Below are 27,757 nucleotides of genomic sequence, written 5' to 3' on the forward strand. Positions count from 1 at the left end.
ATACCCAGTGTTGTAAGTTAATCCTATAATATTGCTTTCTTAATGCTAATTTCTGAATAAAATAATAAAACTTTTGAATCTCTATGTAATGGTGCCATTCTTCTCTGTTGATACTTTTGTAGATGTGGGATCTGACAACAGCTTTAGAGATGATGAATAAATCTGATGGTGAACCAAGGAAAGGAGGGCCTACACCAGAGGAGCTTATGAAACTTCTGGACCAATGTGATCTGACTTCCAGAAATACCACACCTAGTATCAGCCCAGCACCCTCAGTGCTACAGGTTCCTATGGGACCTACAGTCAGTTACCAAAGTTCAAGGCCAAATTCTATAGCCATGGACAGTGATGCTGGAGAGGAGGATGGGAATTATTATCCAGATACAATTGTTACTAAGATATAAACATGTGACAGTCATGTGACTGAGGATTAGATAATACAATTGTTCAAGGATAAAAAAATGTGATAGACTTTTAACTTTTGAATGCAATGTTTTTGCGCCTTGTGACTTTCAAGTTTTAACCAGAATTTTTTTTCTTGTAGCTTTAAATACAATTAGCTTAATTCATTTTTGGAATGTATGATGAACCCTTTTACATGTTTTAAAAAAGGTCAATTAAACTTAACTTAATAATATGATTTTAGGTCAATGGATTATTCCTTGATGACATTATAAGTTGAACTTTGAACAGAGAGATAAGACTAAATATATGTAAGAATGTGATATTTTTTAATGATTTTCTTTTTTGCTATTTCAATGTGACAGATTATTTCCAATTTCAAATTTTTTAATTCGTGAATTCAGAAATTTCTGCATGCATTTATGAATTTCATTGTTGGGAAATGGAAAACATGTAACTTTTTACTAATGCAAAATTTCTTCTTCACGAATTTGGCCCCCTTAAAAAGTTGAAAATTCTGATTATGAGGGCTTTTTATGGTACTGTCTCCAAGCATTAGAGGTGAAAAGATGAATGAAGGGTGAAGGGGTTATAGAAAAAATCAGAAAGGAAAAAGTTTTCTTGTCTGGCCCCTCATAGTTTGCTATCTTGTTTTTTAGCTCACTTGGCTTAAAGTTAGCTTTCTCATCACTTTGTGTCCGTCGTCTGTTAACTTTTTCAAAAATCTTCTCCTCTGAAACTACTGGGCCAAATTAAATCAAACTTAGCCACCATCATTATTAGGGTATATAAGGTGACCCAACAACAACATGTTGTTGGGTTGCTGCCCCTGAATTGGTAATTTTAATACCTCCTATTGTATTGCGTTTGGCTATTAGATTTAATTGAATTTGGAGGGTAGGGAGGAAATTTTGACCATTTATCATTGGTCATTTATGATTGAATGTCCGTTGGATGATGACAAATTTTTGAAATAATACAAGAAGAAAGTATTATGGTTGTGTTGGGATTTTTAAATCAATTTTCATATCAATTTTTAAATAGAATGGCCCTCAAAGAATTGATGTAAATATTGATTTATTTTTAAAGCTTTATAATTGAATTACGTTATTGTTTATAGAAAATTGATCTGTGATAAATGTATTTGTTAATGAGTGCAACATTTTTTTTTATCTGACAATTCAAGTTCCTTTGGTACTATTTATAACTCACTGAAATTTAGGACCATCAGTTTCAAAACCTTCGTTATATTTTCAAGGAACTATATTTGTAAGTCTTAAAATTTAAATATTAAAATGTTTACAAAATATTGGGTTCAAGATTACAGGGTGGAGGACCAAGACACATAAGGGAGATAACTCTTTAATCATTACATTGTGTTTAAAGCATTTAGGTGAAGAAGAATGTAATCTATGTTACAGAGAAGCTTAAGACTATAGACATTAGTAGGGTTGTTCCAAACGTACCAGTGATTGAAAGAGTTATGTTCCTTACCCTAGTCTGCCTTCTTAATAGAATTGTGTAACCAAATTCTGCTTGATTTAAATATTATATTAATATTTGATTATTTTCATCCATGCATATTAATTTATTAAATTGAGAGATAGTGCAATAAAAAATTGATTTATAAATTTGTTTAGTGTTTATCTTTTGACAAAGAAATATTTAGTGTACAGGGGATACAACTGAGTAGATTTGTGTAATGTCATGCAAAAAAGCAATATGAGATCACATCAGTTCTTTATAAACCAAAAAGGAAATATTTGGGATTAGCTCTGACAAACAAATGTTAACCAGTCACTATGGCTTCTTCCACCCATAAAAAACTGACATAATTGCACAATAGTGCTGAAAATGGCATTAAACACCAATTATATAAAGACAAATGTAAATTTTATGTTTCATTCAAGAAGAGGGGTGAAAGATACCAGAGGGACAGTCAAACTTATAAATTGAAAATAACTGACATGGATGAAAAAGAAACAGACAAACAGACAAATAACAGTACAAAAGACACAACATAGTCAATCAAAATCTAAGCAACACGAACCCCACCAAAAACTGGGGATGATCTCAGATGCTCGGGAAGGTTAGGCAGATCCTGGTCCACATGTGGCAACCGTTTATGTTGCAAATGTTATTAGAAACCAGGTAAATAGTAACTTATTACACCAGGGTTTTCGATATCACAAACTAGTCAAAACATTTACTAAATTTTATCATCGGTATAAAGACATCATTCGTAAATATAGCTCAACATGCAGACTTCTTATACATTCAGGTATTTCACATCCAATTTTTTATGGAAATATTCTTTATAAAGCACAAAGGTGTCAGTATTCACCTCAGAAACTTACAAAACCTTTGAATAGACTTATTAAGGATATAATTACGATACTGTTGTCAAGTCATTAAAGATTGCATATTTTGGAGTTAATATTGAGTCACTGATAAGGTCTTTCCATCGGAACTAAACACATTTATTCTAAAAACAGTTGTTGGCATGACACGGGTTATGTTCTTCTCATATATGTTATGATGGTATGATACTAAACGGGAAGGATTGTGCCTGATGTTCATATGATGAAATCATAATCTTTCAGTCAGTTTAATTGAAGTCTGGAGCTGGCATGTCAGTAAACTGCTAGTAGTCTGTTGTTATTTATGTATTATTGTCATTTTGTTTATTTTCTTTGGTTACATCTTCTGACATCAGACTCGGACTTCTCTTGAACTGAATTTTAATGTGCGTATTGTTATGCGTTTACTTTTCTACATTGGTTAGAGGTATAGGGGAGGGTTGAGATCTCACAAACATGTTTAACCCCGCCGCATTTTTGCGCCTGTCCCAAGTCAGAAGCCTCTGGCCTTTGTTAGTCTTGTATTATTTTAATTTTAGTTTCTTGTGTACAATTTGGAAATTAGTATGGCGTTCATTATCACTGAACCAGTATATATTTGTTTAGGGGCCAGCTAAAGGACGCCTCCAGGTGCTGGAATTTCTAGCTACATTGAAGACCTGTTGGTGACCTTCTGCTGTTGTTTTTTTATTTGGTCGAGTTGTTGTCTCTTTGACACATTCCCCATTTCCATTCTCAATTTTACTAATTCGGCAGGTCACATTTGAATAGGGAATGGGATTGTTAATTGTCATGGGACAATTTTTAAACCTTTCTTGATCAGCAAAGTTTTATTTCCGTGTTTTTGCAGAAGGAAAATCACAAACTGTTAATCCAATATAATCCATACTTAATGAAGACACAATTTCTTATTCCAGTGGAAAGTATTTCGATCGCAAGATTTTAGAATGCTGAATTTGTTCAGACAGAATCACTGGTTCAGTGCTCATCTGTTTCTTATCTTATGTGATATATATTCCTACAGATAATGGCTATGTATGGAATTTTCTGTCAGTTTCTCAGGAAAAAACAAAACTTCCTGAAACTTTGATTTTGGCTTCAAGTGATCTTTCTTACTGAGTGAAGCATTTTCACATTCAATTTCTTGCTTACATATACTTAAATATTCTTAGACATGATGGCCAAGTATGAAATTATCATCATTATTTTTCTCTGAAGTAGGAATACTTACAGCACGGTAATCACTGGTAAGTAAGAGCTGACATTTCAACTTGTAATTAGCTTATGGAAAAATTTGCCATGAATTTTGGTTTTAACGTGTTATTAGGCATCTGTATCGTTGACATATACCCCACATCTCTTCATTCATAGTATATAGTCTGTAAATTCAGCACTATTTTGTGCATTTATATATTATGAAATGTGAGGAATAGACTCAAATGGGAATTCAGGAAAATATGTATACAGTTATTTGTATCAGATATCAGAATGTGAGTTTTTCTTATTTAGATACTCAATCAGTCACATATAAATTTGCATTACGGTAATAAAAACATTGCAATAATTTCTGAATTTACAGTATTATAAATTCACACAAGATAACCTACAAAGAAAATTTTTAAGAATTAAGATTGGGAGGGTCTGAGACCCTGAAGGAACAAGAAGAAAAAAAGAACCTTTGTAATACTGTAAACCAACTTATTTTCGTGGATACTTTATTTCGCGTTTTACCCTTTCTTGACCACTTCCCGGCTATTTAATTTCGTGATTATCTGATTTACTTGAAGTTTATTTAGGAAAGATCAAAGATTGACATATTCGCGACGATTTATATTCGCATCATTTTTCTACTCGCGAAAGTCTGGAAAATAAATCGCTCGCGAAAAATAAGTCGGTTTACAGTAGTTATCTGTAGCTAATATTACTATATATGTAAAATAAAAGCACTCAATAGCACTCATACCACATCTTCTTATATCCATATACATCAGTATGGGATCACTAGTTGGAATGCCTTCTTCAAGAAATACAAGAATAGTGTTATGATGATACTTTCTTTTATAAATAGATTTTTTTTAACAATTAGTATGACAATTTCTATCAACAAGTAGTACAATATAAAAACCATTCAATGAAATTGTTTTCTGCTAGTTCCTGGCACTATCAGGAATTTATGTCCTTTACAGCCAACAAAATGTATACCTATCTACTCATTTGAACACAAGATGTAATTAAAAAAATTACACAATTTTATAACAAAATCAATGACATAGAAAACTGTAAAATGGATATGAATTATATTTACTTTCAGATTTAGGATGTTGATATGGCGGAGTAAGAACTGTATTCCTCCAAAACCAACATACAGTATAATTAATTTTGAATACATATAAATAATCTATACCAATGTTCAAAATATCCTTTCCTCTTCCCCAACCCCATTTTTTTTATAGGAACAGTCCTTACAATGCATTATATCTGACAAACGACTTTAATATCGGTAAATCCCTCTCTAAATGTAGACTTCTTATCTTGAATGGGAAAATTGTCCTTTAACAGTTTGCAACAATATATACACTTAATTGTGACCCTTTCTTGTTGAAAAGGATTCTTCATATTATTTTTGGATGGACTAGACTTTGTTTATCCTACTGGGTAGTCTTTTTTTTTTTACAAACATGATAAAATTTATTTAAAAAAATGTCTGCTACATATCTACATATAACATGTACAATCATACATTTAAATGCATATATACAATTCTACTTCCATTTATTTTAAAATGAAGTTTCGTTTCAAATAAATCTGTATGGTATATCCAAATGTTTAAAAATATGATGTTCCATTTATAGTGTCTTTGTGTGATTATTTGCCACCAAACATATTGCCCATCTTTCCTGCTGCACCTTGCTGGAATTGTTTCATCATTCCTTGTAATCCTTGCATTCCACCTGAAGAAAAAGAAATAAATTAAATTTGAAGTGACCTTAAATCATTTTCCTATGCTGATGAAAATAAATTAGGATGTTGCCTTTATCTTATTATACAAAAAGAAATTAAATTGCAAGTTTAATAGATATAGGAAGATGTGGTGTGAGAGTCCATTTCTTCAATATTGTAAAGTTTTTCACAAATGACATTTCTGCATGTATTATAGAGACCAGACTAAATCAACTCTATTTTTTGTATTTATAAACACAATAATCATATCTTTGATTAGATTGAATATAAACTTTATCAATTTCATGGCCTAAATAAAAGTTCATGTTTTCTACAAGACCCCATCATTTATCTTAGGTTCAACTCCCTCAGGCAAAATTGAATTTAGGTGAATTTGGCTATTTTTAGGCCCCTTATACTCATTTAACTCTTTCAGTCTTTGTGTGTTTAGGTCTTATACATCTATGTATTCTAAATGTTTGGGTTTGAACATTCCTAATGAAGGTAACACCAAAATAACCTGAAAGTAATAGGGTTATTTTCATTCATAAGCAACATGTTGATTCATTCATTTGTCCACCGTACATTGTCTTTTCTTACCAAAAAACAAATTTCCATTTAAAAACCTATACAAGGGGATCCATCATTTTACCCTTTACAGGGGGTCCCGGGATCCATCATTTTAGTCTATCATATATCTAGTACCTACCCATTTGCTGCAGTACACGGGGATCCATCATTTTAGCCATCTGTTGATTGAGACGAGCCATCTGTGCAGGGTTAACATTCTTGCTCATATCACCACCTGAAAAATAAAATCCATTCTTTATGTCTATTTATAGAAATATTTAAGATGTACTTGTGTGTCCTTATCAGTTTGTTAGTTAACTAAGGTAGTGCAAGGCACAATGTCCAATCTTTCTAAATGAACAAAATAGGTCCTGATAGTCTTAGATAGATATAGGAAGATGTGGTGTGAGTGCCAATGAGACAACTCTCCATCCAAATAACAATTTAAAAAGTAAACCATTATAGGTTAAAGTACGGCCTTCAACACAGAGCCTTGGCTCACACCGAACAACAAGCTATAAAGGGCCCCAAAATTACTAGTGTAAAACCATTCAAATGGGAAAACCAACGGTCTAATCTATATAAACAAAACAAGAAACAAGAAACACATATATATTACATAAACAAACGACAACTACTGTACATCAGATTAGATACATATATAAAGTTTATCCCTTTGAATCTGTAAATTTAAAAGACATTACTACAGAATATTGACTGCAATAAATTAAATAAAGCATAACTGAGAGAGTTATCAAGTAGTTTGTTCTCCCTCAAAAACAATGAAGTCCTTGGCTTCAACTCAGTTGACAATGTTTTCATCGGATAACAGTCTGCTTACCACCCTCTGACCTATTTGTTATTTATATAATAAGCCTACATGACAAAATCTCTGATACTGTAAATCGAAATTCAATGTTGTAATAAATTAATAAAATGTACTCCCTAAAATGAAAATAACAAATAAATTTCTATTGTATTGTTTATCTAGTCACATTTCTCAGTAATAAAATCACTACACTAATGTCTAAAGTTTACATTACTGTGGATTCATTGATATTCACTAGATACCAATTTTCATAGATTTGGTAGGTGTGTTGCCAAATGTTTGCCAAAACCATGAATTTAAATATCCACAAATATGCACATTTTCCTTTTAAACCACGAAAATTTACTATAGTTAAATCCACAGTATTGTTTCTAACTGTTTCATCGATTTTTGGTGTTTTAACGCCACTTTTAAGCAGCAATTATAGGCTATTTCATGGCGGCTAATTTTTATTAGTTGAGGAAACCGAAGTGCCGTGAGAAAACCACCGACTTCGATAGGAAAACTGACAATCCTAGTTAATAAAGTTTGGAGTTGGGTGCACCAGCTCGAGCAGGTTTGAACTCACAACCTCAGTGTTGACTGGCTAGTCATTATACTAGTAACTACTTAGACCACTCAGCCAGCAAGGCCCCTCTAACTGTTTGATAACTTACCTTTAAATAATCCTTTAATTCCACCCATCTTCTTCACCATCTGAGCAAACTTCTTATATTGAGTAAGTAGCTCATTGACTTCCTTCACTGATACTCCTGCTCCTCGAGCTACTCGGTGGGTTCTACTTGGTTGCCTAGCAAACAGTCTCTCTCCATCTAAACTGTCAAGTTCTGAAGAAAAGTGTTTCAAAAATGAAATTATTTATTTTTCAGAAGCTTCTGAATGATTTTGTGCACCAATTTTTTATGGACAGTATAAAATGCTGGATAGTGATCCCTTTGTGTCAACCTAGCTCAATAGGTTATAAAAACAAATATGTCAATCAGAAAGCATCTTATAAAATAGAAGTTTAAAATAACTGTTTCAATTCAGCATAAATCTTTAAAATAGCAAATAAATACATAGGAAAGATTGCTTGAACATTTAAATGTATGCAGAGTGGGGTCAAATAAAAAGAGCCTTCGTTTCCCCCTTCCCCAAACATTTATTTTTTGAACAGCCCTCAGAAATTAAAGTAAATTTTAGTTTGAAAAAAAAACAAAAAAACTTATTTTTTTCTTTTTTGTGTGTGCTGTAAACATTGGTAAAGTAAAATTGATTAAATAATTAGTTATTTTCCTTACCCATATCATTCATACTGTCCATCATTGTCATCAACTTCTTTAGACGAGCCATTGATTCCTGTTCTCCTCCTTTTGTTAAGAAATCAGAACTAAATCCAGGTATCATTCCCTAGAAAGACAATTAATTGTTATTTAAAAAACGTCATACACCAAAAAAAACCTGACAAGTATTTTTATTAATATGTAAAATACCACTGAGTAAAAATGTAAGAATTTCTAAGAAATGGTGATGGCTCAATTAAGTGTTGGTTATAAAAACTGATAATGCAGAAAATGATGGAAAAGCAAAGAGCGTGAATTAAAAAATTAGATGAAACTACAAAGTGTAGGAATAAAAAACACACAGCTATTTCAAAACTGTTTTTTCTAAAAAAAAAAATTATCACATATTGGAAGTTTTCTCTTATCCTATTAGCACAATATTGGAAAGTATTCTAATAAAATAATATAATTACCATTATCTGACTGAAAGGTCCCATTTTCATAATGTTCTGGAACTGTTCGTACATATCTCTTAATGTAAACTGACCTGAAAAAAACAACATAGAAAAATTGGAGTTATCTCCCCTTACTATAGTTATTACAATTATTTCAATATTGGAAATGGAGTACTCAATTATACAGAAAAATGTAAATATACATTTAACAATTCATTTTATTTTTCTTGTTTATAAATCAGTGAATCTCTGATATAAGTAAAAACACATGTTCTTTGTGAAAATGGCCCTTTTAAATATGTAAATATCTTTAATTTTTTTTATGAAATTGTCAATGTTAGAGGGTATATAAAGAGTACATGACTACACATTAGTACATTGTACTTCTCCAATACTTGCTAATTGAGGCTACAAACAGAGACCTAGTGTCTCCTATAGCCTTAGGAAAAGTCCCCAGACCAAGGGCAGAAAGTGTCCAGCAGTAGTACACTGCATCCTGGCCCCAGTCTTCTTCAACAGCCGTGAGGTCTCTTGACTGAGCTGAGGATGGGTCAGGTGTTAGTCACAGCACAGTCATGCAAGTACTACCTACGGGGTAGGAACTCAATGGGGCTTAGTCAGGGGAAGTGCAACCATATTTTTAATATCACCATTTTTTACAATTTTTGAACAGAAAAATAAATATTAAAATCAAATACTTTTTGGGTGGAACTTGCATGTATTCTTTATATTTGTGCTAATGATTTCTAGATTGCTATAATTTGTAGAGGAACAATTGTAATTTTTCAAGATTCAAACTTTAGCATAGGCAAAATGCTTACAAAATCTAATAAAATCATGATGTCACAGTAATTTTAAATCAGACAACATGTCAATTTGTAAGAAAATATATACTTTATAAATAATTGGAAGTTTTCCACAATAAATCATTTTGGAAAATAAGGAGTACTGTAAATTCAGAATTTATTGCAAGGTTTTATTCTTGTGACTGGGTGAGTATCACATTAATTAGAACTCTCATTTTGATATCTGGTACATATATCTATATATAGATTTTTACGAAAACTTAATAGGATTTTTGGGACATTCATGCAATAACAAATGCACTCAATGATTTCTAAATTTACAGTATCTGAATTGTAATCTATTTTATCCATTATCAACTATAAAACACTCCAATGTTTGTAATCTTACCATGTTTTAACTTTTTCATTAGTTCTTCATTGTCATCAAGTTTCAATTCATTGACTTTGTCGATCAATCCCTCGATATCACCCATACCTATAAAGTACAATATATATATTTTAGCCATATATCCTACATGCTGTAAAACATATCAAATTAACTGACAATTAAAATAATACAACGGCATACAAATGAAATACAATATCTTTATTTTAGTTTAATATTAATCCTAAAGGCTGTATTAAAACATTGGAAATTAAGTAAAATAATATAACAATATATTTGTCTCTTGTTTTTTTATATGAAGCCTGTAATGTATAAACCTGTAAAGGGCCTTCATCAGAAACAAATTCAGATGAAAACTAAGCACTATTATCATTATTCATTTTAATAGCTTTATAAATTGTCTTTTTTATCTTTAAGTATTAGGTTTAACACCTTTAAAATGAACAATATGATTGATATACAAATAGTTTGACCAGTGTCTTTCTTTATTCACAATAGCTACTAAAGAGTGTATGGTTCCACTTATACTTCATAAACAATTAATTAAAACTTGACATGTTTAGCACAACCAACTCACCTAACAATTTACTGACAAAAGGCTGAACCTTAAATGGTTCAAAGTCATCAATGTGTTCTCCAGTACCTATAAATATCACAGGACTTTTGGTGGCTGCAACTCTGCAAAATAATGATAATTACATTTTATATTTTCCTAACACATAAAGTATAACACAATTAGTTAATCAGTATTAGAAAGATTAAAATAATACATCTACAGCATACAAAGAAACAGGTAAAATGTGTGCCTCTGACTCTGCCAAAATTTTTCTATACTGTTTGGATTCGCATACAAATACAATTTATAGATGTATTTCCAAATATGGTATGATTGTTCTCTTTATACTGCAACTCCTAATACTGTTACTTTATTGACGTCATAAATATAACTCTATTGAAATTCATTATCAAAGTCACAAACTAGGTATTTTACATGGTCAGTGTCTGTATATCACAAATTAATAAATCATCAATGCATTTAGATTTTAGCACAAATTGCCTCATGGGTTTTGGGTTTTATTAACAATGCATTGTGAAGTAACAGATTATCTTGAAAATGCATGCTTAGTACAATTTCATATGACGTACAAATACATATGGTCTGTCTGACCATATAGTAATGAAATGCACAGCCATATAAATAACAAATATAACTGACTTTCTTTACTATCACTTACGCACTGAGAGCCCCACCTCCTTTAGCATGGCCGTCAAGTTTGGTAATGATCACAGAAGCTACATCTACTTTCTCTTTAAAGGCTCTGGCCTAGAATAAATGAATAAATTAAATGATAAAATTTACTCTAATTGTACATTATTTTACTTATACATTGCCCCTATCAATGTAAAATTCATAAGTTATTACAAGTCAATGGTCATCATACAATACTTTTTAAATTTATTTCCAGTCATCATTGGTCATGGTAATGAGATTGAAATTAATAGTTTTCTTACTATTAGGTATTAAGATTTCCAACATATTTAATGCAAACCTACTTTATTAAACTTTTGATTTTAATTTTTTTCCTCAAAAATTGTTGTGCATTCTTTTCTTTTCTTTTTATATCAAATAAGATCGTTCATATCTGTAAATCAGGTAAAAAAAAATAGCCCTGATCAGGTATTCATAGAAACAATAAAATTTATACATAACCAATTACCTGAGATTCACAAGCTTGTCCAATGGTGGCGTCCATCACAAATATAACATTGTCTGGATCCTGTAAAAAGAAAAAAACTATATAATATCTTATTTGTTATACAGTAATTAAAATTATCATCTGAACAAGATTCAATAAAATTAACTTTCTTGATGAACTTTTATATCTTGATGGTATTTGTTTGAAAACCTCTTTTAAAACTTAACGATGTAAAAACTAGCATACTTTTAGACATATAACCTATTGTTGATAGCAATATGGTGACATCTAGATATCCTTGTGTTGTTGGGTTTCTGTCAAATATCCACAAATCTCATGTAATTCTTAATCAATTGACCTCCCTTTGACTTGATCATTAATCAGCAGTTTAATCTATAAATCTCCTATAATTAATCTCAGACAAATATTTGCTGTTAATATTATATCTGACAAATCATATGAAGTTTACTTTGCAGCAGCTCTTGAAAGATCAATTTCAAACCAGAACACCTTTTTCTATATTTTTCAAATTAACGTGTATTCCAAGCCAAGTTGACCAGTATTTGCTCTTACTTCTAATTGCTGAGAAACAGCAATTACCAAATTTTATCTTTGGTCAGACACATCTAGGCATTTTGTTCTATTTTTGGTACATAAATTAGGCCTTTTGAATTGTTTTGGTTTGTCATTTCTGTGCCTTTTAAAGCCGACTATTAAAACTATAAGCTCACATAATCTAGACTCAGTGTTCTCCCCAAGGCCTTAAAGCACCGCGGCCCCGCGGTGCTATATTTCTGGGCCGCGGTGCTATTGGTCTTGCCGCAGTGCTATAATTTTAGACCGAGGTGCTATATTTTTCCGGACATTGTATTCGAAAAAGCGTTAAATCGGTAGGATTTTATCCGCGGTCTAAAATTCCGGGCGTTATTTGAGCTGCACAACAGGTGATCGATGAAACTTGTTGATTGGATTTAATCACTTGATTATCGCTTGTAACAGAATTCCTTTGTGTTTTAATTGATTTTGGATTAATTTATGACTGGAGATTATAATTTTATGGCTTCACTCACCACCCAAGCATTGACCAGTGACACCGGCAAATTTACCTTTGTACACAAACAGTGCCGACAGTTGTACACACCACGGGGAAGTGATACAATTACATAACGTTGTTGGATTAAGATGAATTATTGTTGGATTAAGAATATATTTTAAGGATCATACATATTTTGATTCTTTATGAAGCACGTGGTCAAAGCTTCACTTGACATAAATATGATACGATACCGAAAATGGGGAATCAAAACTCATAATGACTAGAGCCCAGCGGAAAAACCAACTAAAATTGTAAAATAAAGGGCGCGATAAGCCCCACACCAACATCCCTTGTTATTTAGAATTGTTATTAACTTTGTATAGACAGTGATTGACAGAAGACCAATCCCTGGTTAATTATTACCCAATATAAGAAAGGTATCCATCCCTTCCTTCTTAGTTTTAATATAAATCTTTCAAGTATTTTTTTAAATTATTACCCAAGATGAAAAAGGTATCCTTTCCTTCCTTTCTTAGTTTTAATATAAACCTTTCCAGTGCCTTTCCAGTATTTTTTTTATTGAAATTAAATAATAATAAAACTTCTTGTGAAATGAAATAATTTTATTTACTGGTTATTTATTTGCTTTAAATTGACTTTATGAAATTGTTTTAACTTTAGTTCTTAAGCCTAAATGTTTTATATAGAAAGTAAAGAATAATTAGATTTTAATCAGTGAGCACTTGCAAATTTGAAAACAATAGTAACTTTCCTTAGTGCTTGTCATATATGTTATGTACATGTATTTTATCTTGTTTTATTATTCTTGAATAAATAATATTAAATCTTTATTGCTTTTCAATTATTTAATCAGAATATGTCAAACTTAGAACAGGGTTAAGAAGAAAACAATTAAAAGAATGCAAAAACTAACCTTTCATAAGGGTATAACCATATTATGAATAAAACACCATAAAAAACTATGCGACGCGTCACAAAAGTCAACACGTTTATAGCTCTGTCACGCGCTACCATGGTGCTATCCAAAAATCCTGGGGAGAACACTGCTAGACTTAACAATCACTGAAGTATGAAACTTTATTTCTAAATTGTAAACTTACAGTAACATTTGAAACTTGTAACATTTCTTCAAACAATGAATCTTCCTGTTTGTGACGACCACTCGTATCTACGATGATGATTTCAAAGTTTTCGTCTCTGAATTTATCTACTCCTTCCTGTGCTATCACCACTGGGTCAATTTCTGTGTAACTGTAATTACAGAGAGATTATTAAAACTTGTATTGTTACTATCATTGTATAAATCTCTTTTTGTTTCTCGGACAATTCATTAAATGATTATTCCAAATTGAAGAGTTAAAGTAACCCTTTCTTATGTTTGTGGACTATTTTATCATTTGGTTCACATCTTTCCAAATCTTTATTTTTCAGTATACATGGTATAGTGTTTTGTGGACTGATGTAATTTATCTCCCCTCTCCCCCCATGATATTGGCTTTTTGACTGGGTAGTTATTTTACTTCAGTAGTGGGGGGGGGGGTCATTAAATGTACTACATCAAAAATTTTAAGATACTTCAGGATGAACAAAGTTTTAAAGATTATTTCTTATGCCTTAATTTTGCACCAACCAATCATTGCTTTTTTCTGTTACATAGTATTGCAAAAAATTTTCTTTATCATCAGTCTATTAGTCATACCTTCCATAAAAAGGAATCCTTGCTTTGGTAGCATTTTGTTTCAACTGATCAAAAGCTCCGGCACGAAATGTATCGGCACAAATCAAACATGTCTTCCATCCTTTCTTCTGGTAATAATACGCCAGCTGTAATAAATACACATTGCTGTATTGTACAATGGCTAACATTGCAATTATAAACCTAAGAACCTTGCCTGAATGTATAGTTCAAACAAAACAAAAGAAGTTGATTGGTAAGAATATAAAATTGCTATGTGTAAGAAAATTACATATTTAGAAAGTTCTTGCTGAGTTGAAGACCAATTAAGCTGTTTAATTTCTGCTCTTTTGCTAGGTTGTTTTCTCTTTGGCACATTCTTCTTTACCATTCTTAATTACATTATATTCTAAAGTGCTTTTCTGAATTTATCTTCATTATAGCTTTTCGAAAACTTTTGTGGCTTGTTTTTTGTCATTTTGAAAATTTTATTATCTTATCATGTTATCATAATATTGATAAACAAAAAACACATACTTTTGAACATGTTGTAGTCTTTCCACTTCCCTGTAGACCTACGAACATGATGACATTACTACGACCTTTAGTTGGTGTCCATTGTTTCACTCCAGGATCAATCAACTGTAACAATAAGCATTAGATGTTAGTAAAATCATGTTTGAGATTACACAAACGCATAAACAATTAGCCATAAACAAAAGGATAAACTTCACATCATCAAATAAATAAAACAAAGAAATTTTACAAGACAATTAATATTTAATCTATTACTGATTACACCTTTGGGTTAACTTGAACAGAAACATATATACATCTGTATATTTTTCTTTGATTTGGGGATCTAATCCACTCTTTATAAGCTAAATCGCTTTGACATTATTACTTAGGGGCCAGCTGAAGCACACCTACAGGTGTGGGATTTTCTCACTGTGTTGAAGACTGATTGGCTTGGTAATTTTTCTACTGTTTGTTCAGAATTGTTGTCTCTTTGGCCAATTCCCTGTTTATATTCTTAATTTTACTTTACTAAAATCTGAGCTTAACATTATACATATATCCCATATAAATCTTACCTTGACAAGTTCCTTATACACAGCAGACTGGATCATTCTTCTTTTGTTTAACCCTCCAGCCATTTCATCAAAATCAATAACAGATCTGCAATACAACATTCCATCAAATCATTTATTTGTTAGCTAACATATATGGAGCAATAGTTGAGTAAACTGGTTAACATTTTGTTTTTGAAAAACTTCTGCTAGAGAAAAGATATCACAATGAATTTTAAGTATACGGACATGACCGATGATTCAAAATTTTTTTTATTTCTTATACGTTATGTATGTCATTACCAAGGATCTGGAAATTTTTTCACCTAAATTTGGTCATTTTGAGAAAACTAAAAAGTTGGTGCCTTTTTTCAAAAAAAGATTGTCAAAATCACATTACTGAGTATGCTCATACTTGTAGCCTCAAGGAGCTTGTTTTACTGTTGCTTGCATTGCATTTACTTCATGCATCTTCCTACCATTTTCAAAAAATTGTTCAAGAGCAATATGGTAAGGCAACAGTTTAAAAATGCCTTTAAACAATAAATTTCTCAAGACAAGGCTTGTGTCTGTTTCGATTTTGGACACAAAATTGAAACCGGATGTTTTGTCAAATTCTAAAACAAGCAATTCCGGACTCATTTCTGGATTTAGTCTTGTTCATCAGATTCACAGAAATCATCAACTTTTTAATTTTGTTTACCTTTAAAGTGTTTGAATATGAATAATAGTTAAAACTCTATACTGGAGTGACAGTTTTATTACAGGAAAGGGATAACAAAACAAAAGCAAGTTCAAAATGGCGATTTGAAACTCAATCCCAACAAAATGACTGAAATTATTTCTGTTAAAAAATAAAATTTGTCCTAAATCCCAATTCCAAGTTTAGGACAATCACTTTCAGTTTAGGTCATCAAGACTGGCAATTATTACCGTTTCCGGAATCTTGGTTATTACATGTATTAAAGATAAAATAACTGTGTATTTGACTGTAAGATGGTTGAAGAGTTGTTTTAGAACTATAGTAAATGCATAACTTTGCAGTCATACATGTCATGCATGTGTCTGTAATAGTCATGATAGTATATATTCTAAATACTGCGAAAAAAAAGTCTAAAGAAATCAACCATTATAACCCTGATCACATTTCTACTTTGTTGCATTAGTATTTGTATAGATTAATCCATGCTTGTTTATAATGAGATGCTATTGAATGATTGAGACTTAAATTTTTGTCTTAAATGTCAACATAATATAAAATATAAAACTGAGAATGGATCCTTAACCATGTTGACATGGAAATGAACATGAATCCTTAAAGAGGAAAATGTAGTCAACCGACTACTGTACACAATAATCATTTATAGTTTCATCTCTACATACCTGACATTTTCTCTCAATCGTTTGACCAGGAATATGTTGACATCAGCCTCCAATAGAGCTGCACATATCTCCTTAAGCATGCCATTTAAGACCTGAAAACACATGAATGAAAAAAAGGTGTACCTGGCATTTATGAAATTTAAAAATTAACAATATTTATCATGTTTATAAGAATTGATAACCTATATTCATGATATTCATCAAATAACTTTAATTTTTTTTAGTACCATGACCAAGTATTTCAATTTAGGTTTTTATTCATCTACATGTATACCTTGCCTAAAGTGCTGGACATCATGGGTTCATTAATTGTAATCCCCTCCTACAATGTCCAAGTCAAAGTAAACATCATGTTAAGACTTGAAAATTGGTATTTGCTGCTTCTATGCTAAGCACACAGCTTAAGCTATGCAGCGTAAGAGCAAAAACTGGTCAGGCTAGAGTCAAAATAATGTGTCTGGGTAGGATAATATGTCTTACCTTTGAAAACTATGTCTATAGCAGTGATTTTCCTAGCGCTTGTCATTTTTTTAATTTACAAAACGGTTTCAAAAAAGACAAAAGTATTTCAAATCAATTTTGTCACTTAAATTTTGAACAATTGCATTAATCATGAGGATATCTTTATCTTTAAAACTTCTACCAAATACTTTGTATTGGTTTTCTATTTATCATGCATATAGCCTCTATGTTTACAATACGAAATACAAAATATTTTATTAAAGAAAGCTCAAATATGAACATAATCATTAATTTCATAGATACAACAAAGAATAACATTTAAACAATCTTAACTAAAATTTCTACTACACATATAGCCTCTTATCATTAGGACCATCACCATATGTATTATTTGAGAAATTTAAACACACTGTACATGTATCGGCACAGATTTAAATTTTAGTGTTTGTTTACACTGTTCCAGTATGGCGGAGATAGACTTACCCCCAGAAAGTTATAACCTTACCTCTTCATTTATTATTGTAGCATTGCTGAGAGATTTCAGCGCTGAGGTAATTTTCCTCCCTAAATCTGCAAGAACCATGACTGTTTCTTTAACTTTTTTGAAATTTCAAACTGGTATTTTCTCTGATGCAAGACTTTATGGCACAATATGGAAAGTTTCCAGATATATTTCTGCCCAAAAATAAATGAAAATCAAAATATTTGAAAGGAGGCTTTCTTGAAACTTTAGTTGGTAGAATAATCTTTATATTTGTGCTTCTATATTTTCATCTATAAACCAATGAATGTTTCATTTGAGTCATTTTGTCCAGTTTTCGTTCTCTCAATCTCAATTTTGACACGTTTAGCAGCAGTTACTTCCCCTTACAGACCGGTGTCCAATGATTTTTTGCTTGATAAAATTAATCACTTATAATAATAAGTTTCTTATAGATTTTATAAGTTTTTAATGAAAAAGAATAATAGATGGGAAAATTAAACCATCGATCATAATAATTCAGATAACTTAAATTATTTTGATTTTAAAAATGAGGTGGAATTTGTTTCGGACGAAATTCAGCCAGCACCGCTGCAAGGGGAGAGAACTCAAAACTATGCCATGAGATCAATTTCGAGTACTTTAAAAAAAAATATCCTTGATCATTAGATTATGAGTCTTTAAACAACAATTCAAAATGGTAAATAACGAAATACTGGTTTGTATGATATTTGGTGTGAAAGTGGATAAAAGACACGTTTGATTGAAATTTTGCACAATAATTGATAGCATCATCTCAGTCGGTATCGGGACCGTTCGCCCTAGTAACATGTTCGCCCTGGGTCTGTTTGCCCTGAGTTCGTTCGCCCTTAGAGTCCGTTCGCCCTACTAAAAATATTAATATTCAGACATTGAAGTTGAATAAACTTAATCAAATAGATGTAGACTGGTAGTAATTTTTGGATGTGAACGAATAACATCTTTGCATAATTTATAATAGCCTTTTAGACTCTTTTTGTACAATTCCTGTCTTGCATGAGAGAAGACTCCTGAAGCCGGTAAAAAATTTCCACAGGTAAAAAATTGTATGCCTGTTTTATAGATTTTAAAAAGGCGTTTGATTCAGTCATACATAGTGGTATTAAATATAAACTATTACAGATGGGATTAGGAGGAAATTTTTACAACATTATAAAGAACATGTACAATGTAAGCTCAACTTGTGTCAAATCTGGGAAAATTTTAACTGACTCTTTTAGAGTTAAATTAGGGGTTCGACAAGGTGATAACCTAAGCCCTAATCTTTTCAAAATTTTTATAAATGACTTTCCATCATATATTGATAATGTTGATGATGATCTGATTTTGGGTGATACTAATATTAATTGTTTAATGTATGCTGATGATATTGTTTTGCTCTCTACCACATCATATGGTCTTCAATCTAAGTTAAAAAATGTTGATAAGTTTTGCTCTGACTGGTGCTTAAACATAAACACCAATAAAACAAAAATTTTAGTATTTAATAAGCAAGGTAGACTTATCAATGAAAAATTTACTCTTCAGCAAGTTGAACTGGAATGTGTACAGCACTACAAGTATTTAGGCCTTATATTTTCGGCTTCAGGAGTCTTCTCTCATGCAAGACAGGAATTGTACAAAAAGAGTCTAAAAGGCTATTATAAATTATGCAAAGATGTTATTCGTTCACATCCAAAAATTACTACCAGTCTACATCTATTTGATCACATGATCAAACCTATTTCTTTATATTCCTCTGAAATTTGGGGTACATTTAACCCAAAGAGTAGTAAATTTAGAAATGATATAGTCTTAGATAAAATTTATTCAGATCTTGAACCAGATAAATTACACATGAAAATAACAAAATTTATTTTGGGTGTAAACAGAAAGAGCAGCAATTTTGCTGTACTCTCTGAACTAGGTAGATTTCCTATTTATATTAGTATTGTGAAAAATTTACTGAATTATTATTTTAGAATTGAAAATATGCCTGAGGACTCTTTAATATATAAAGCCTTACAACATTTACAAACCTCTAAAGATTTAGATGATAAAAATCACAATAGTTGGTATAGCAGTGTCAGACACTTATGTAAAATTATTGACCTGCCTAGTAACTTCATTTATTTTAGTAAATACAAATTCAGAAAATGTTTACTTAATTGTTTAAAAGTATCCTATGTTAAATCTTGGGAAAATGCTTATAGCCAAAATAGCCAAGGAAAACTAAGAACATATTGTCAGTTTAAAACATCATTTTGTAAAGAAAATTATTTAAATATCTTGAAAAATTTTGATTTGAGAAAAGCTATCACAAAATTCAGGATTTCATCTCATAGACTTAAAATTGAAACTGGGAGATATTCCAAATTAGAAGTTCATCAAAGAATTTGTGATAAATGCGATTTAAATAAAGTGGAAGATGAACTTCATTTTCTTATAGAATGCCCTGTATACTCTAAGGATAGAGATATGTTATTTGATCTGATATTTAAAGAATGTAAAAATTTTTACTCCTTGGATATCATGGATATGGTCAATAAATTTATTTGGCTTTTAAACTGTGAGTCTATTAATATTTTAAAACAACTTGGCTATTTCTTATCAAAACACCTGCCTTGAGTAAACATTTATAATATAACACTGGGATACTGTAAGTAATATTTAAAATGTCTAACTTTTTAAAGCATACTGTTTTGTTGCTTTGCTTTATTGTATTTGTAATTGTTTGTAACTATATATTGTCATGAATGTATATGCACTATGCCCCTTGTGGGTACCTCTTATGGAAATAAAAGATATTCTATTATATTCTATTCTATTCTATTCTTAATCAGATATATTTCTATGGTATATATTCTTGAAATTTATGGAAACATGGAAATATCTAAAAGTTTATGGCTAGTTATAAAGGATCATTAATTTATTGTTTTATGACAAAATAATTCGGATCACTGCTTATTGTGATACCTGTCTTTTGATGGATTAATAATATTATAAAAACAAATTTGTTTTGATTATATATTCAGCTTGAAATTAATTTAAAAAAAATGTACGAACTGTAAAACAGATTTACAAGTTCATTTATTATAATACTCTGAGACTAGTCTAAGTTATACTGCATACATTAATTTAGTGAATGACTGAATACAATTATTTTGTTAACAAATATCAATAAAGATAAATACATTGTATTCCAGTATTCTACTGCAATCAAAGGGAAAATGATGAAATTGATTGCGGCAATATAAATATTCGGTGATTTTTTCAACAAACTTCAACATATTTTGTTCAAATACATAAAATTATGCCACTAGACAACAATTAGAAAAAAATAATAATCAGGGCGAATGGACCCTGGGCGAACAGGTAACAGGGCGAACATGTACTAGGGCGAACGTGAATCAGGGCGTACGGACCCGGATTCATCTCAGTCACTGACATCAGCTGATGTTTTTTTTAATTGAAATCAATAAAGTTGTATTGACTATCAATTACAATAACAGTGATAGTTCCCATTATGAAAGACTCACATTTTGCTAGCTTTAATTAAGCAACTGTGATTCAGTGTTTCTTTTACTCAATACACATAGATAATTCCCTGAAGTCTTGGACAGCTAGTGCTTCCTGTTCCAAATCACGAAATAATTATAATGAATATGGTGTCTTGAAAGGCTTTCATGTTTTTATACTTTGATCCATTGTTTTCTGAGTCCAAAATTACTCTAACATCCAACGGCTGCTTTGAAAAACTGGGGCCATGGGACATCAGAACTTGTCCCATATTAAAAGATGATAATTGCCATTCCCAAAATGGAGGCATGCTTTGTTGTTTCTGGAGCAGACTGATAGGCTTGGATTCTTATAAATAGGGCCTCATTTTTTTCTTTTTTCTTTAATCTCTTCATTATGTAAATTTTATCTACTTGTCACCTTTTTTTCATATTTATTCAGTTTTCACAATGACCCATCGATTCTGGCATTTTAACTTTCATTTACAAATCAATGTAAGGTTACGACATGTAAGAGAGACTTCGAAGTCTGTAGACTGAAAACACAAATTTTAGACTCGAACCTTTCCAGACAACATGGTCAAACATGAAAACAATAGGAACACAATCAGCCATTCTTGCAATTTATTTTTTCATCATAAGTTTTAGATTATGTATTCATATCTATCCAGGGTCATTTGGGTGGGGGGAGTTAGAACTCGGGTGTTTACGGAAGGCGAACAGTTTCTGATTCCTGCATGACACCCATCGTGTTGCTAGTTATAGGTCATGTTGGGTGAAGGAGGAAAGACATCTATGACAATTCAATGTAAATCATCTAAGGCAGTTGAAATAGTTATTCTATTATTCAGTTCAAGATCTGATGTCCTCAGAAAGTAATAGTAATATTTAGGGTAAAAGAAGTCATAAACATGATTGAATTAAGAGTGGGCATTACATGTACATGATGTACATGTCTTGGTGAAAATGTTCATGGGGAAAAAATTCCATTTCAGCAGTTCTTAAATTAAAGAAAATGTTACAAGTACAAGTGGTTTATCAAGTTTCATACCATCTTGTTTTGATCAATGTTGTCAGATCCTTTGATCTTATGTTTACCAAAAAACACAGTATTATTGCTAGCCTTTACTTTGCAAGCTTCACTCAAAATAATAAGAAAATTAAACATATTCATTAAATTTTCAAATTGCTTTCTTGCCCCAATTTCCAGAGTGAAAAAATCTGTTAAACAAAGAAAAAAATATTGTGGCCTTAGCTCTTTTCATAAACATATTGATCATGATATTTGAATCAATTGATAGTAATTCATTTTCTCCTTCTTTTTCAGGTTTCGAAGAAAGTTCTTGAGTATATGCGGTATTTTTTTCGTATCCTGTTTATTACTTTTGCTAACCTGATCGCTATCCCAGCATACATTGTGTATGCCTTGCTTTTGTATCCTTTAAAAAAATATTACCCAGAATTCTACTGGACCCATGTAGAGCCTCGTCTGTTTCAAGCACTATTGGGAATGGTGGCAAGCTGGCTGTACTCTGGAGGATATAAAGGTATATTGAAAATTGAAAATATTTTCTACATTGACTAGAGGTAAAGGGGGAGGGTTAAGATTTCATAAACATGTTTAACCCCGCCACTTTTTTGCGCCTGTCCCAAGTCAGGAGCCTCTGGTCTTTCTTATTCTTGTATTATTTTAATTTTAGTTTCTTGTGTACAATTTGGAAATTAGTATGGCGTTCATTATCACTGAACTAGTATATATTTGTTTAGGGGCCAGCTGAAGGACACCTCCGGGTGCGGGAATTTCTTGTTACATTGAAGACCTGTTGGTGACCTTCCGCTGTTGTTTTTTCTATGGTTGGGTTGTTGTCTCTTTGATACATTCCCCATTTCCATTCACAATTTTATATTTGTGAAATATTTTTTTTGTATTTAATTTGAATGATACACATTGAATTTTTGATTAAATATTGCAATTTGCTGAATGTTTTTTTAACAGTTTTGAGGACAAAAAGAGCAAAAAATTAGGATGACAATCAAGAATTTTTTTTTTTATTATTACATTGTAGATGGGAATGTTATTGTTTTAGCCACTAGCACTATGCAGAGAATAGCAAATTGGTTCTTTCTAGTTAAAATAAAATCACAATTTGTTGAGGCACATAGCTAATCCCTTAAAACTGGCCTTGCACAAATTTGTTCAAAACATTTTTTGCTTGTAAATTTTTGATGTTACGTTTTTGTTGTTGTAATTTTACAATGCTTATTATAATGTTTTATATTTTTAATGTTGTTTTCAGTGATAGAATCAGGAGATGACTTAACCAGCATACTGGACAAGGAAGCATTGGTTCTAGTAAATCACCAATCCACGTCTGATGTACCTATTTTAATGAGTAGTATGTACCCTAAAGGCGTGTCCTGTGGACATGTGACTTGGGTCATGGACTATATTTTTAAATTTACAAACTTTGGATGGATATCTTACTTCCATGAAGATTTTTTTATATGTCAGGTAATTTGATTTCTTACTCCATCTGTCAACGTATATTTGTTCCACCTAACAGAAGTTCCAGTGGAAACTTTATTATAAACAATTTCATAATACCTGTACCTGTTGGAACAAATATTCTATACTATTTATTCCGTTAGGAACATCTACTGTAATATTCATTCCTGTGGAAATAATATTCCAGAATAGTTTTTCCATTTGGAACTTATATTATGAAGGAACTTCTATTCCGTGACATATCAAGGGGTCAAAGGATAACATGTAAAATGGGATTTTGTAGTAGAAAATTGAGATCTTACTTCTGTGTGATTAGTGTGAATAATGCACATACTACTTTTGGAATTTTTTGTAATAAGTTTGATCAAACTTTAAAATTCATACCTGAGAAAGATTTCAGATATTTAACTACCGGTAAATGAGATTCAATTCCAATTTTTCATGTTTTTGCAGGGCAAAGATGGTAGAGATCAAGAATTAGTAAAATTAAAGAAGCATATGTTAGATTCTTACCTCCCGACAGGTAAAAAATGGATAGTTGTCTTTCCTGAAGGAGGATTTCTGTATAAACGTAGAAAATCAAGTCAACAGTAAGTATAGCAACAAATGATTACCGGAGGCAATCAAGCAATTTTTAAAAGAGGCTACCCACAACCCAAGAGAAAGGGGGTTCTAACCATATTTCGTGAATCAAATGCATTAATCACAACAAAAAGGGGGGTCTAACCCCTGGATACACCTGAATTACCTACATGAATTTGAAATAAGGAGCTGTTGTGTGATTACAAATGAGAAAACTAACCACAATATAGGTTATTGCAAGGCCTTCAAACCATTTTGTGTTATAAGCTAATTTATAACAATTTTAGAAATGTTTGGAAGGAATTTTTAGGACGTTAAGGAATAAATGATTAAATCATAGTATATTTTCATTTCTTTGTAATTACATTGATAGTTATGCCTTATATGGCCCCTATGATTCGAATACAATATATACAATACATGTTTAAAGAAATTTATATATGTAATAATAATCTATGTTTTTTCAGTGTGAACCCCGGCTCCGCGTTGAAGGCTGTACTTTGACCTATAGTTGTCTCATTGGCACTCAAACCACTTATATCCCTTTAACTTGATACTGAACGATTGTATCATTACAGGTATGCCCAGAAACATAATTTTCCAGTGTTAGAACATGTGACACTGCCAAGAATTGGAGCTGTCAAAGTGATAACAGATTCATTGTATCATGATACTCTACAGAATGGAGTAAAAAAAGGTAATAACCATTCCTTCAATAGTCCAGTTGAAATAAGATCATTAATCTGACTTGAATAGACCTATTGCAATGTGTAATCAGCTGGCAAACCATTGGTAAAAAGTTTAAAAATTGAAAATCTTTGGTTGAATTTATCACAAATATGATAGGAACTTTTAAAAATTTAGCTCCAAATTCTGAACTTTTTTGTTATCTTGGTGATGCAATTAAGCACAAATGTTATACACACATATATGTTTGGATAATGATAATGGATGTATGATACTTATTGCATTACAGTGGGTGAGCCAAATACACTAAACACAAAAATACAATTGAAGGCAGTACGGTGACTTATAGTTGTTAATTTCTGTTTCATTTTGGTCTCTTGTGGAGAGTTGTCTCATTTGCAATCATACTACATCTTCTTTTTTATAGTTTATAAGATAAAACTTTAAATAACAAAAATAACAAAAAGACAAAGGGATTATAACATGGCAGACTTCAGAATGTCGCTAAAACACCCTAGAGCATCTCCATAACAGTTGAACTCTTGATTTGTTCAAAAGAGAAACATGTTACAAAAACTAATAGAACACTTTCGAGTTCATCCGTCACCGGAAAAAACACGTCAATTATACACGCCTTTATGACGTCATTTACCAGATAGAGGGGGTCTCCTGTATCCCTGCACTATTAACGTTCATCAAGCGTCTTAGTGATCGTCATTGTGCAGGATAAACTAGAAATAATGGTTGTTATGTAGGTACTTAATGACAATTCTCTAATAAAGCAGTGCTGATTTTCAATTTTGAGAATTCAATTTGCCGACGTATTTGTACAGTATAGAATTATAGTTTTCCAACCACTCGCTCAACATTGGAATGGATGTGACAGTGCCCCTAAACGCACAAATGACGTTCACTAAAACCAGAGTTTTTGACGGAAATGCATCGAACTCGAAAGATGTCTATTAATTGTGTGTATAGGTATTTAGCTATTACTTACTGTAGCAAATTCATTCAAATAGTAGATTGATAATCTGATTATAATTCTTTTTTTATAACTGTAGAAAGTTCAGTTCCTGCGGAGAGAAAGCTTAAATGGGTAATAGACATAACCATTGGTTACCCTGATAGAGATTCATTAAGTTTTCCGGGAATGATGGCGGGAATTTATTCTCCACGTCACATAAACATTCACTACCGTGCCTATCCAATAACAGAAGTACCACACGATTCAAACCATTTACAGACATGGCTGTACGACAGATATATTGAAAAAGAAGAATTTCTGGAACAATACTACAACAATAAAATATCTATGAACGATACAGATAAAGTGATACGACATCTCCCAAGATTGTCAGAACAAGAAATAAAAGAAGATTATCATGGAATTTTATTCATACATATATTTTATTTTATATCTTCTTATGTTTTCTGGCATGCTATATATTTACATCTTTTCACAGTCATTGGTTTTTGTTTTAGTTTAATTTTTTGAAATGCAGTCATTTAATTGGTTGGTGCTTTATTTTATTGTTGAGTTTTTAGAGATTTATGTAGTTTTTGTTAAATTTGATTTGATTTAAGTGCTCTACAGGCGCTTAAAGATTTTGTTTTTGTTTTTTTAACTTTGTTTTATAGCTATTACAAATTAAACCATTTTATTGAACATAATAGCTTAAGTTATGTATGTTTAAAGGTTTTCAATTTATTTATTTGTTCAAATCTGTACTTGCCAAATACTTAGTACTTAGTAATTTATTTTTGACCATATCTTGCTTTTATATTTGTTTACTTTTTATCTTAAAAATACCAATACAATATTTTGTTTTTTAAGAATCTAAAATTTAGTGGACGATCAAGGAGGGGGCCAACTGATTTTTTTTGCCATAAACAGGAACTGTACTAAAACTAAATTTGTTAGCAATAAGAATTATGCTATCACCCCAGAAACCCAATGCATAATTTTATTAATTTTTAGGGGGGCTACAAATAGAGAATTAATATAAAAATCATATCTTATATTTTCAAATGTTTTTTATTTATTATTGGCTTTTTTTATTATTTAAAAAGTGTTTAGTGTACGTATTCAATAAAATATTCAAGAATTAAAGTGCTTCAATAATGACAAATTTATATGTAAAATTCTGTCTAGCTACCTAGTTGTTCATTAACACAAAATTGTAATTCTAAAAAGTTGACATCATGTATTTTTCCTTTATTTCTTCTGCAGTTGGTATGATTTTTGAATTTTTAAACATCTGTTTTGAAAAACAGTGCCCTTAATTTTTGTGGAAGGGAGGGGGGGGGCATTGGTTTAAAAAAAATTATTTCTTTTTCTTATGACAAAAAATGTTTCTAACCAATAAAAAAGAGAAAGAAATAATTTTAAAAATATTGTTTACTCTAAATTATAATTTGGTTCCTTTATAGGCTTTTGCAAAAAATGTCTGAGAAGAAAACCTTTGCCTCTCTAACATGAATGGACATTGCCTCATACATTTCAGTAATATTTCTCACGAATATCTAGAATTGTTGGACACTCAGTCTTTCTAGCAAGCCGTCTATTTTCTGACTTCACAGCCAAACTTATAATAAATCTTACACAAGAGTTT

At 31.2% G+C, this 27,757-nt stretch overlaps 3 protein-coding genes across 3 annotated transcripts in view; 2 read left to right on the forward strand and 1 right to left on the reverse strand.

The window, feature by feature from the left end:
- LOC134709997 (BTB/POZ domain-containing protein KCTD3-like) overlaps window positions 1–2,033 on the forward strand; it is a 41,093-nt gene extending 39,060 nt beyond the window's left edge. The window contains exon 18 of the mRNA XM_063570130.1: window positions 123–2,033. Coding sequence (XP_063426200.1) covers window positions 123–404 — 282 coding nt within the window. The 3' untranslated portion in view covers window positions 405–2,033. The remainder of the gene's footprint in view (window positions 1–122) is intronic.
- A 3,510-nt stretch (window positions 2,034–5,543) lies between these two features.
- On the reverse strand, window positions 5,544–18,237 carry LOC134709998 (signal recognition particle subunit SRP54). The gene is made up of 15 exons (XM_063570131.1): window positions 17,859–18,237; window positions 16,892–16,983; window positions 15,533–15,617; window positions 14,976–15,080; window positions 14,463–14,587; window positions 13,864–14,014; window positions 11,728–11,787; window positions 11,245–11,333; window positions 10,587–10,687; window positions 10,013–10,099; window positions 8,837–8,910; window positions 8,382–8,490; window positions 7,758–7,928; window positions 6,412–6,507; window positions 5,544–5,713 (listed from the first exon to the last, which is right to left on the reverse strand). The coding sequence occupies exons 1-15, from the start codon at window positions 17,934–17,936 to the stop codon at window positions 5,628–5,630; spliced, it is 1,509 nt and encodes a 502-aa protein (XP_063426201.1). The 5' UTR covers window positions 17,937–18,237; the 3' UTR covers window positions 5,544–5,627.
- A 164-nt stretch (window positions 18,238–18,401) lies between these two features.
- LOC134709999 (acyl-CoA:lysophosphatidylglycerol acyltransferase 1-like) lies at window positions 18,402–27,464 on the forward strand. The gene is made up of 6 exons (XM_063570132.1): window positions 18,402–18,534; window positions 22,698–22,917; window positions 23,668–23,882; window positions 24,330–24,466; window positions 25,037–25,155; window positions 26,207–27,464. The coding sequence occupies exons 1-6, from the start codon at window positions 18,532–18,534 to the stop codon at window positions 26,638–26,640; spliced, it is 1,128 nt and encodes a 375-aa protein (XP_063426202.1). The 5' UTR covers window positions 18,402–18,531; the 3' UTR covers window positions 26,641–27,464.
- Window positions 27,465–27,757: the final 293 nt, after the last annotated feature.

Source organism: Mytilus trossulus, chromosome 3 (genome assembly GCF_036588685.1).
Source record: "Mytilus trossulus isolate FHL-02 chromosome 3, PNRI_Mtr1.1.1.hap1, whole genome shotgun sequence".
Taxonomy (NCBI): domain Eukaryota; kingdom Metazoa; phylum Mollusca; class Bivalvia; order Mytilida; family Mytilidae; genus Mytilus; species Mytilus trossulus.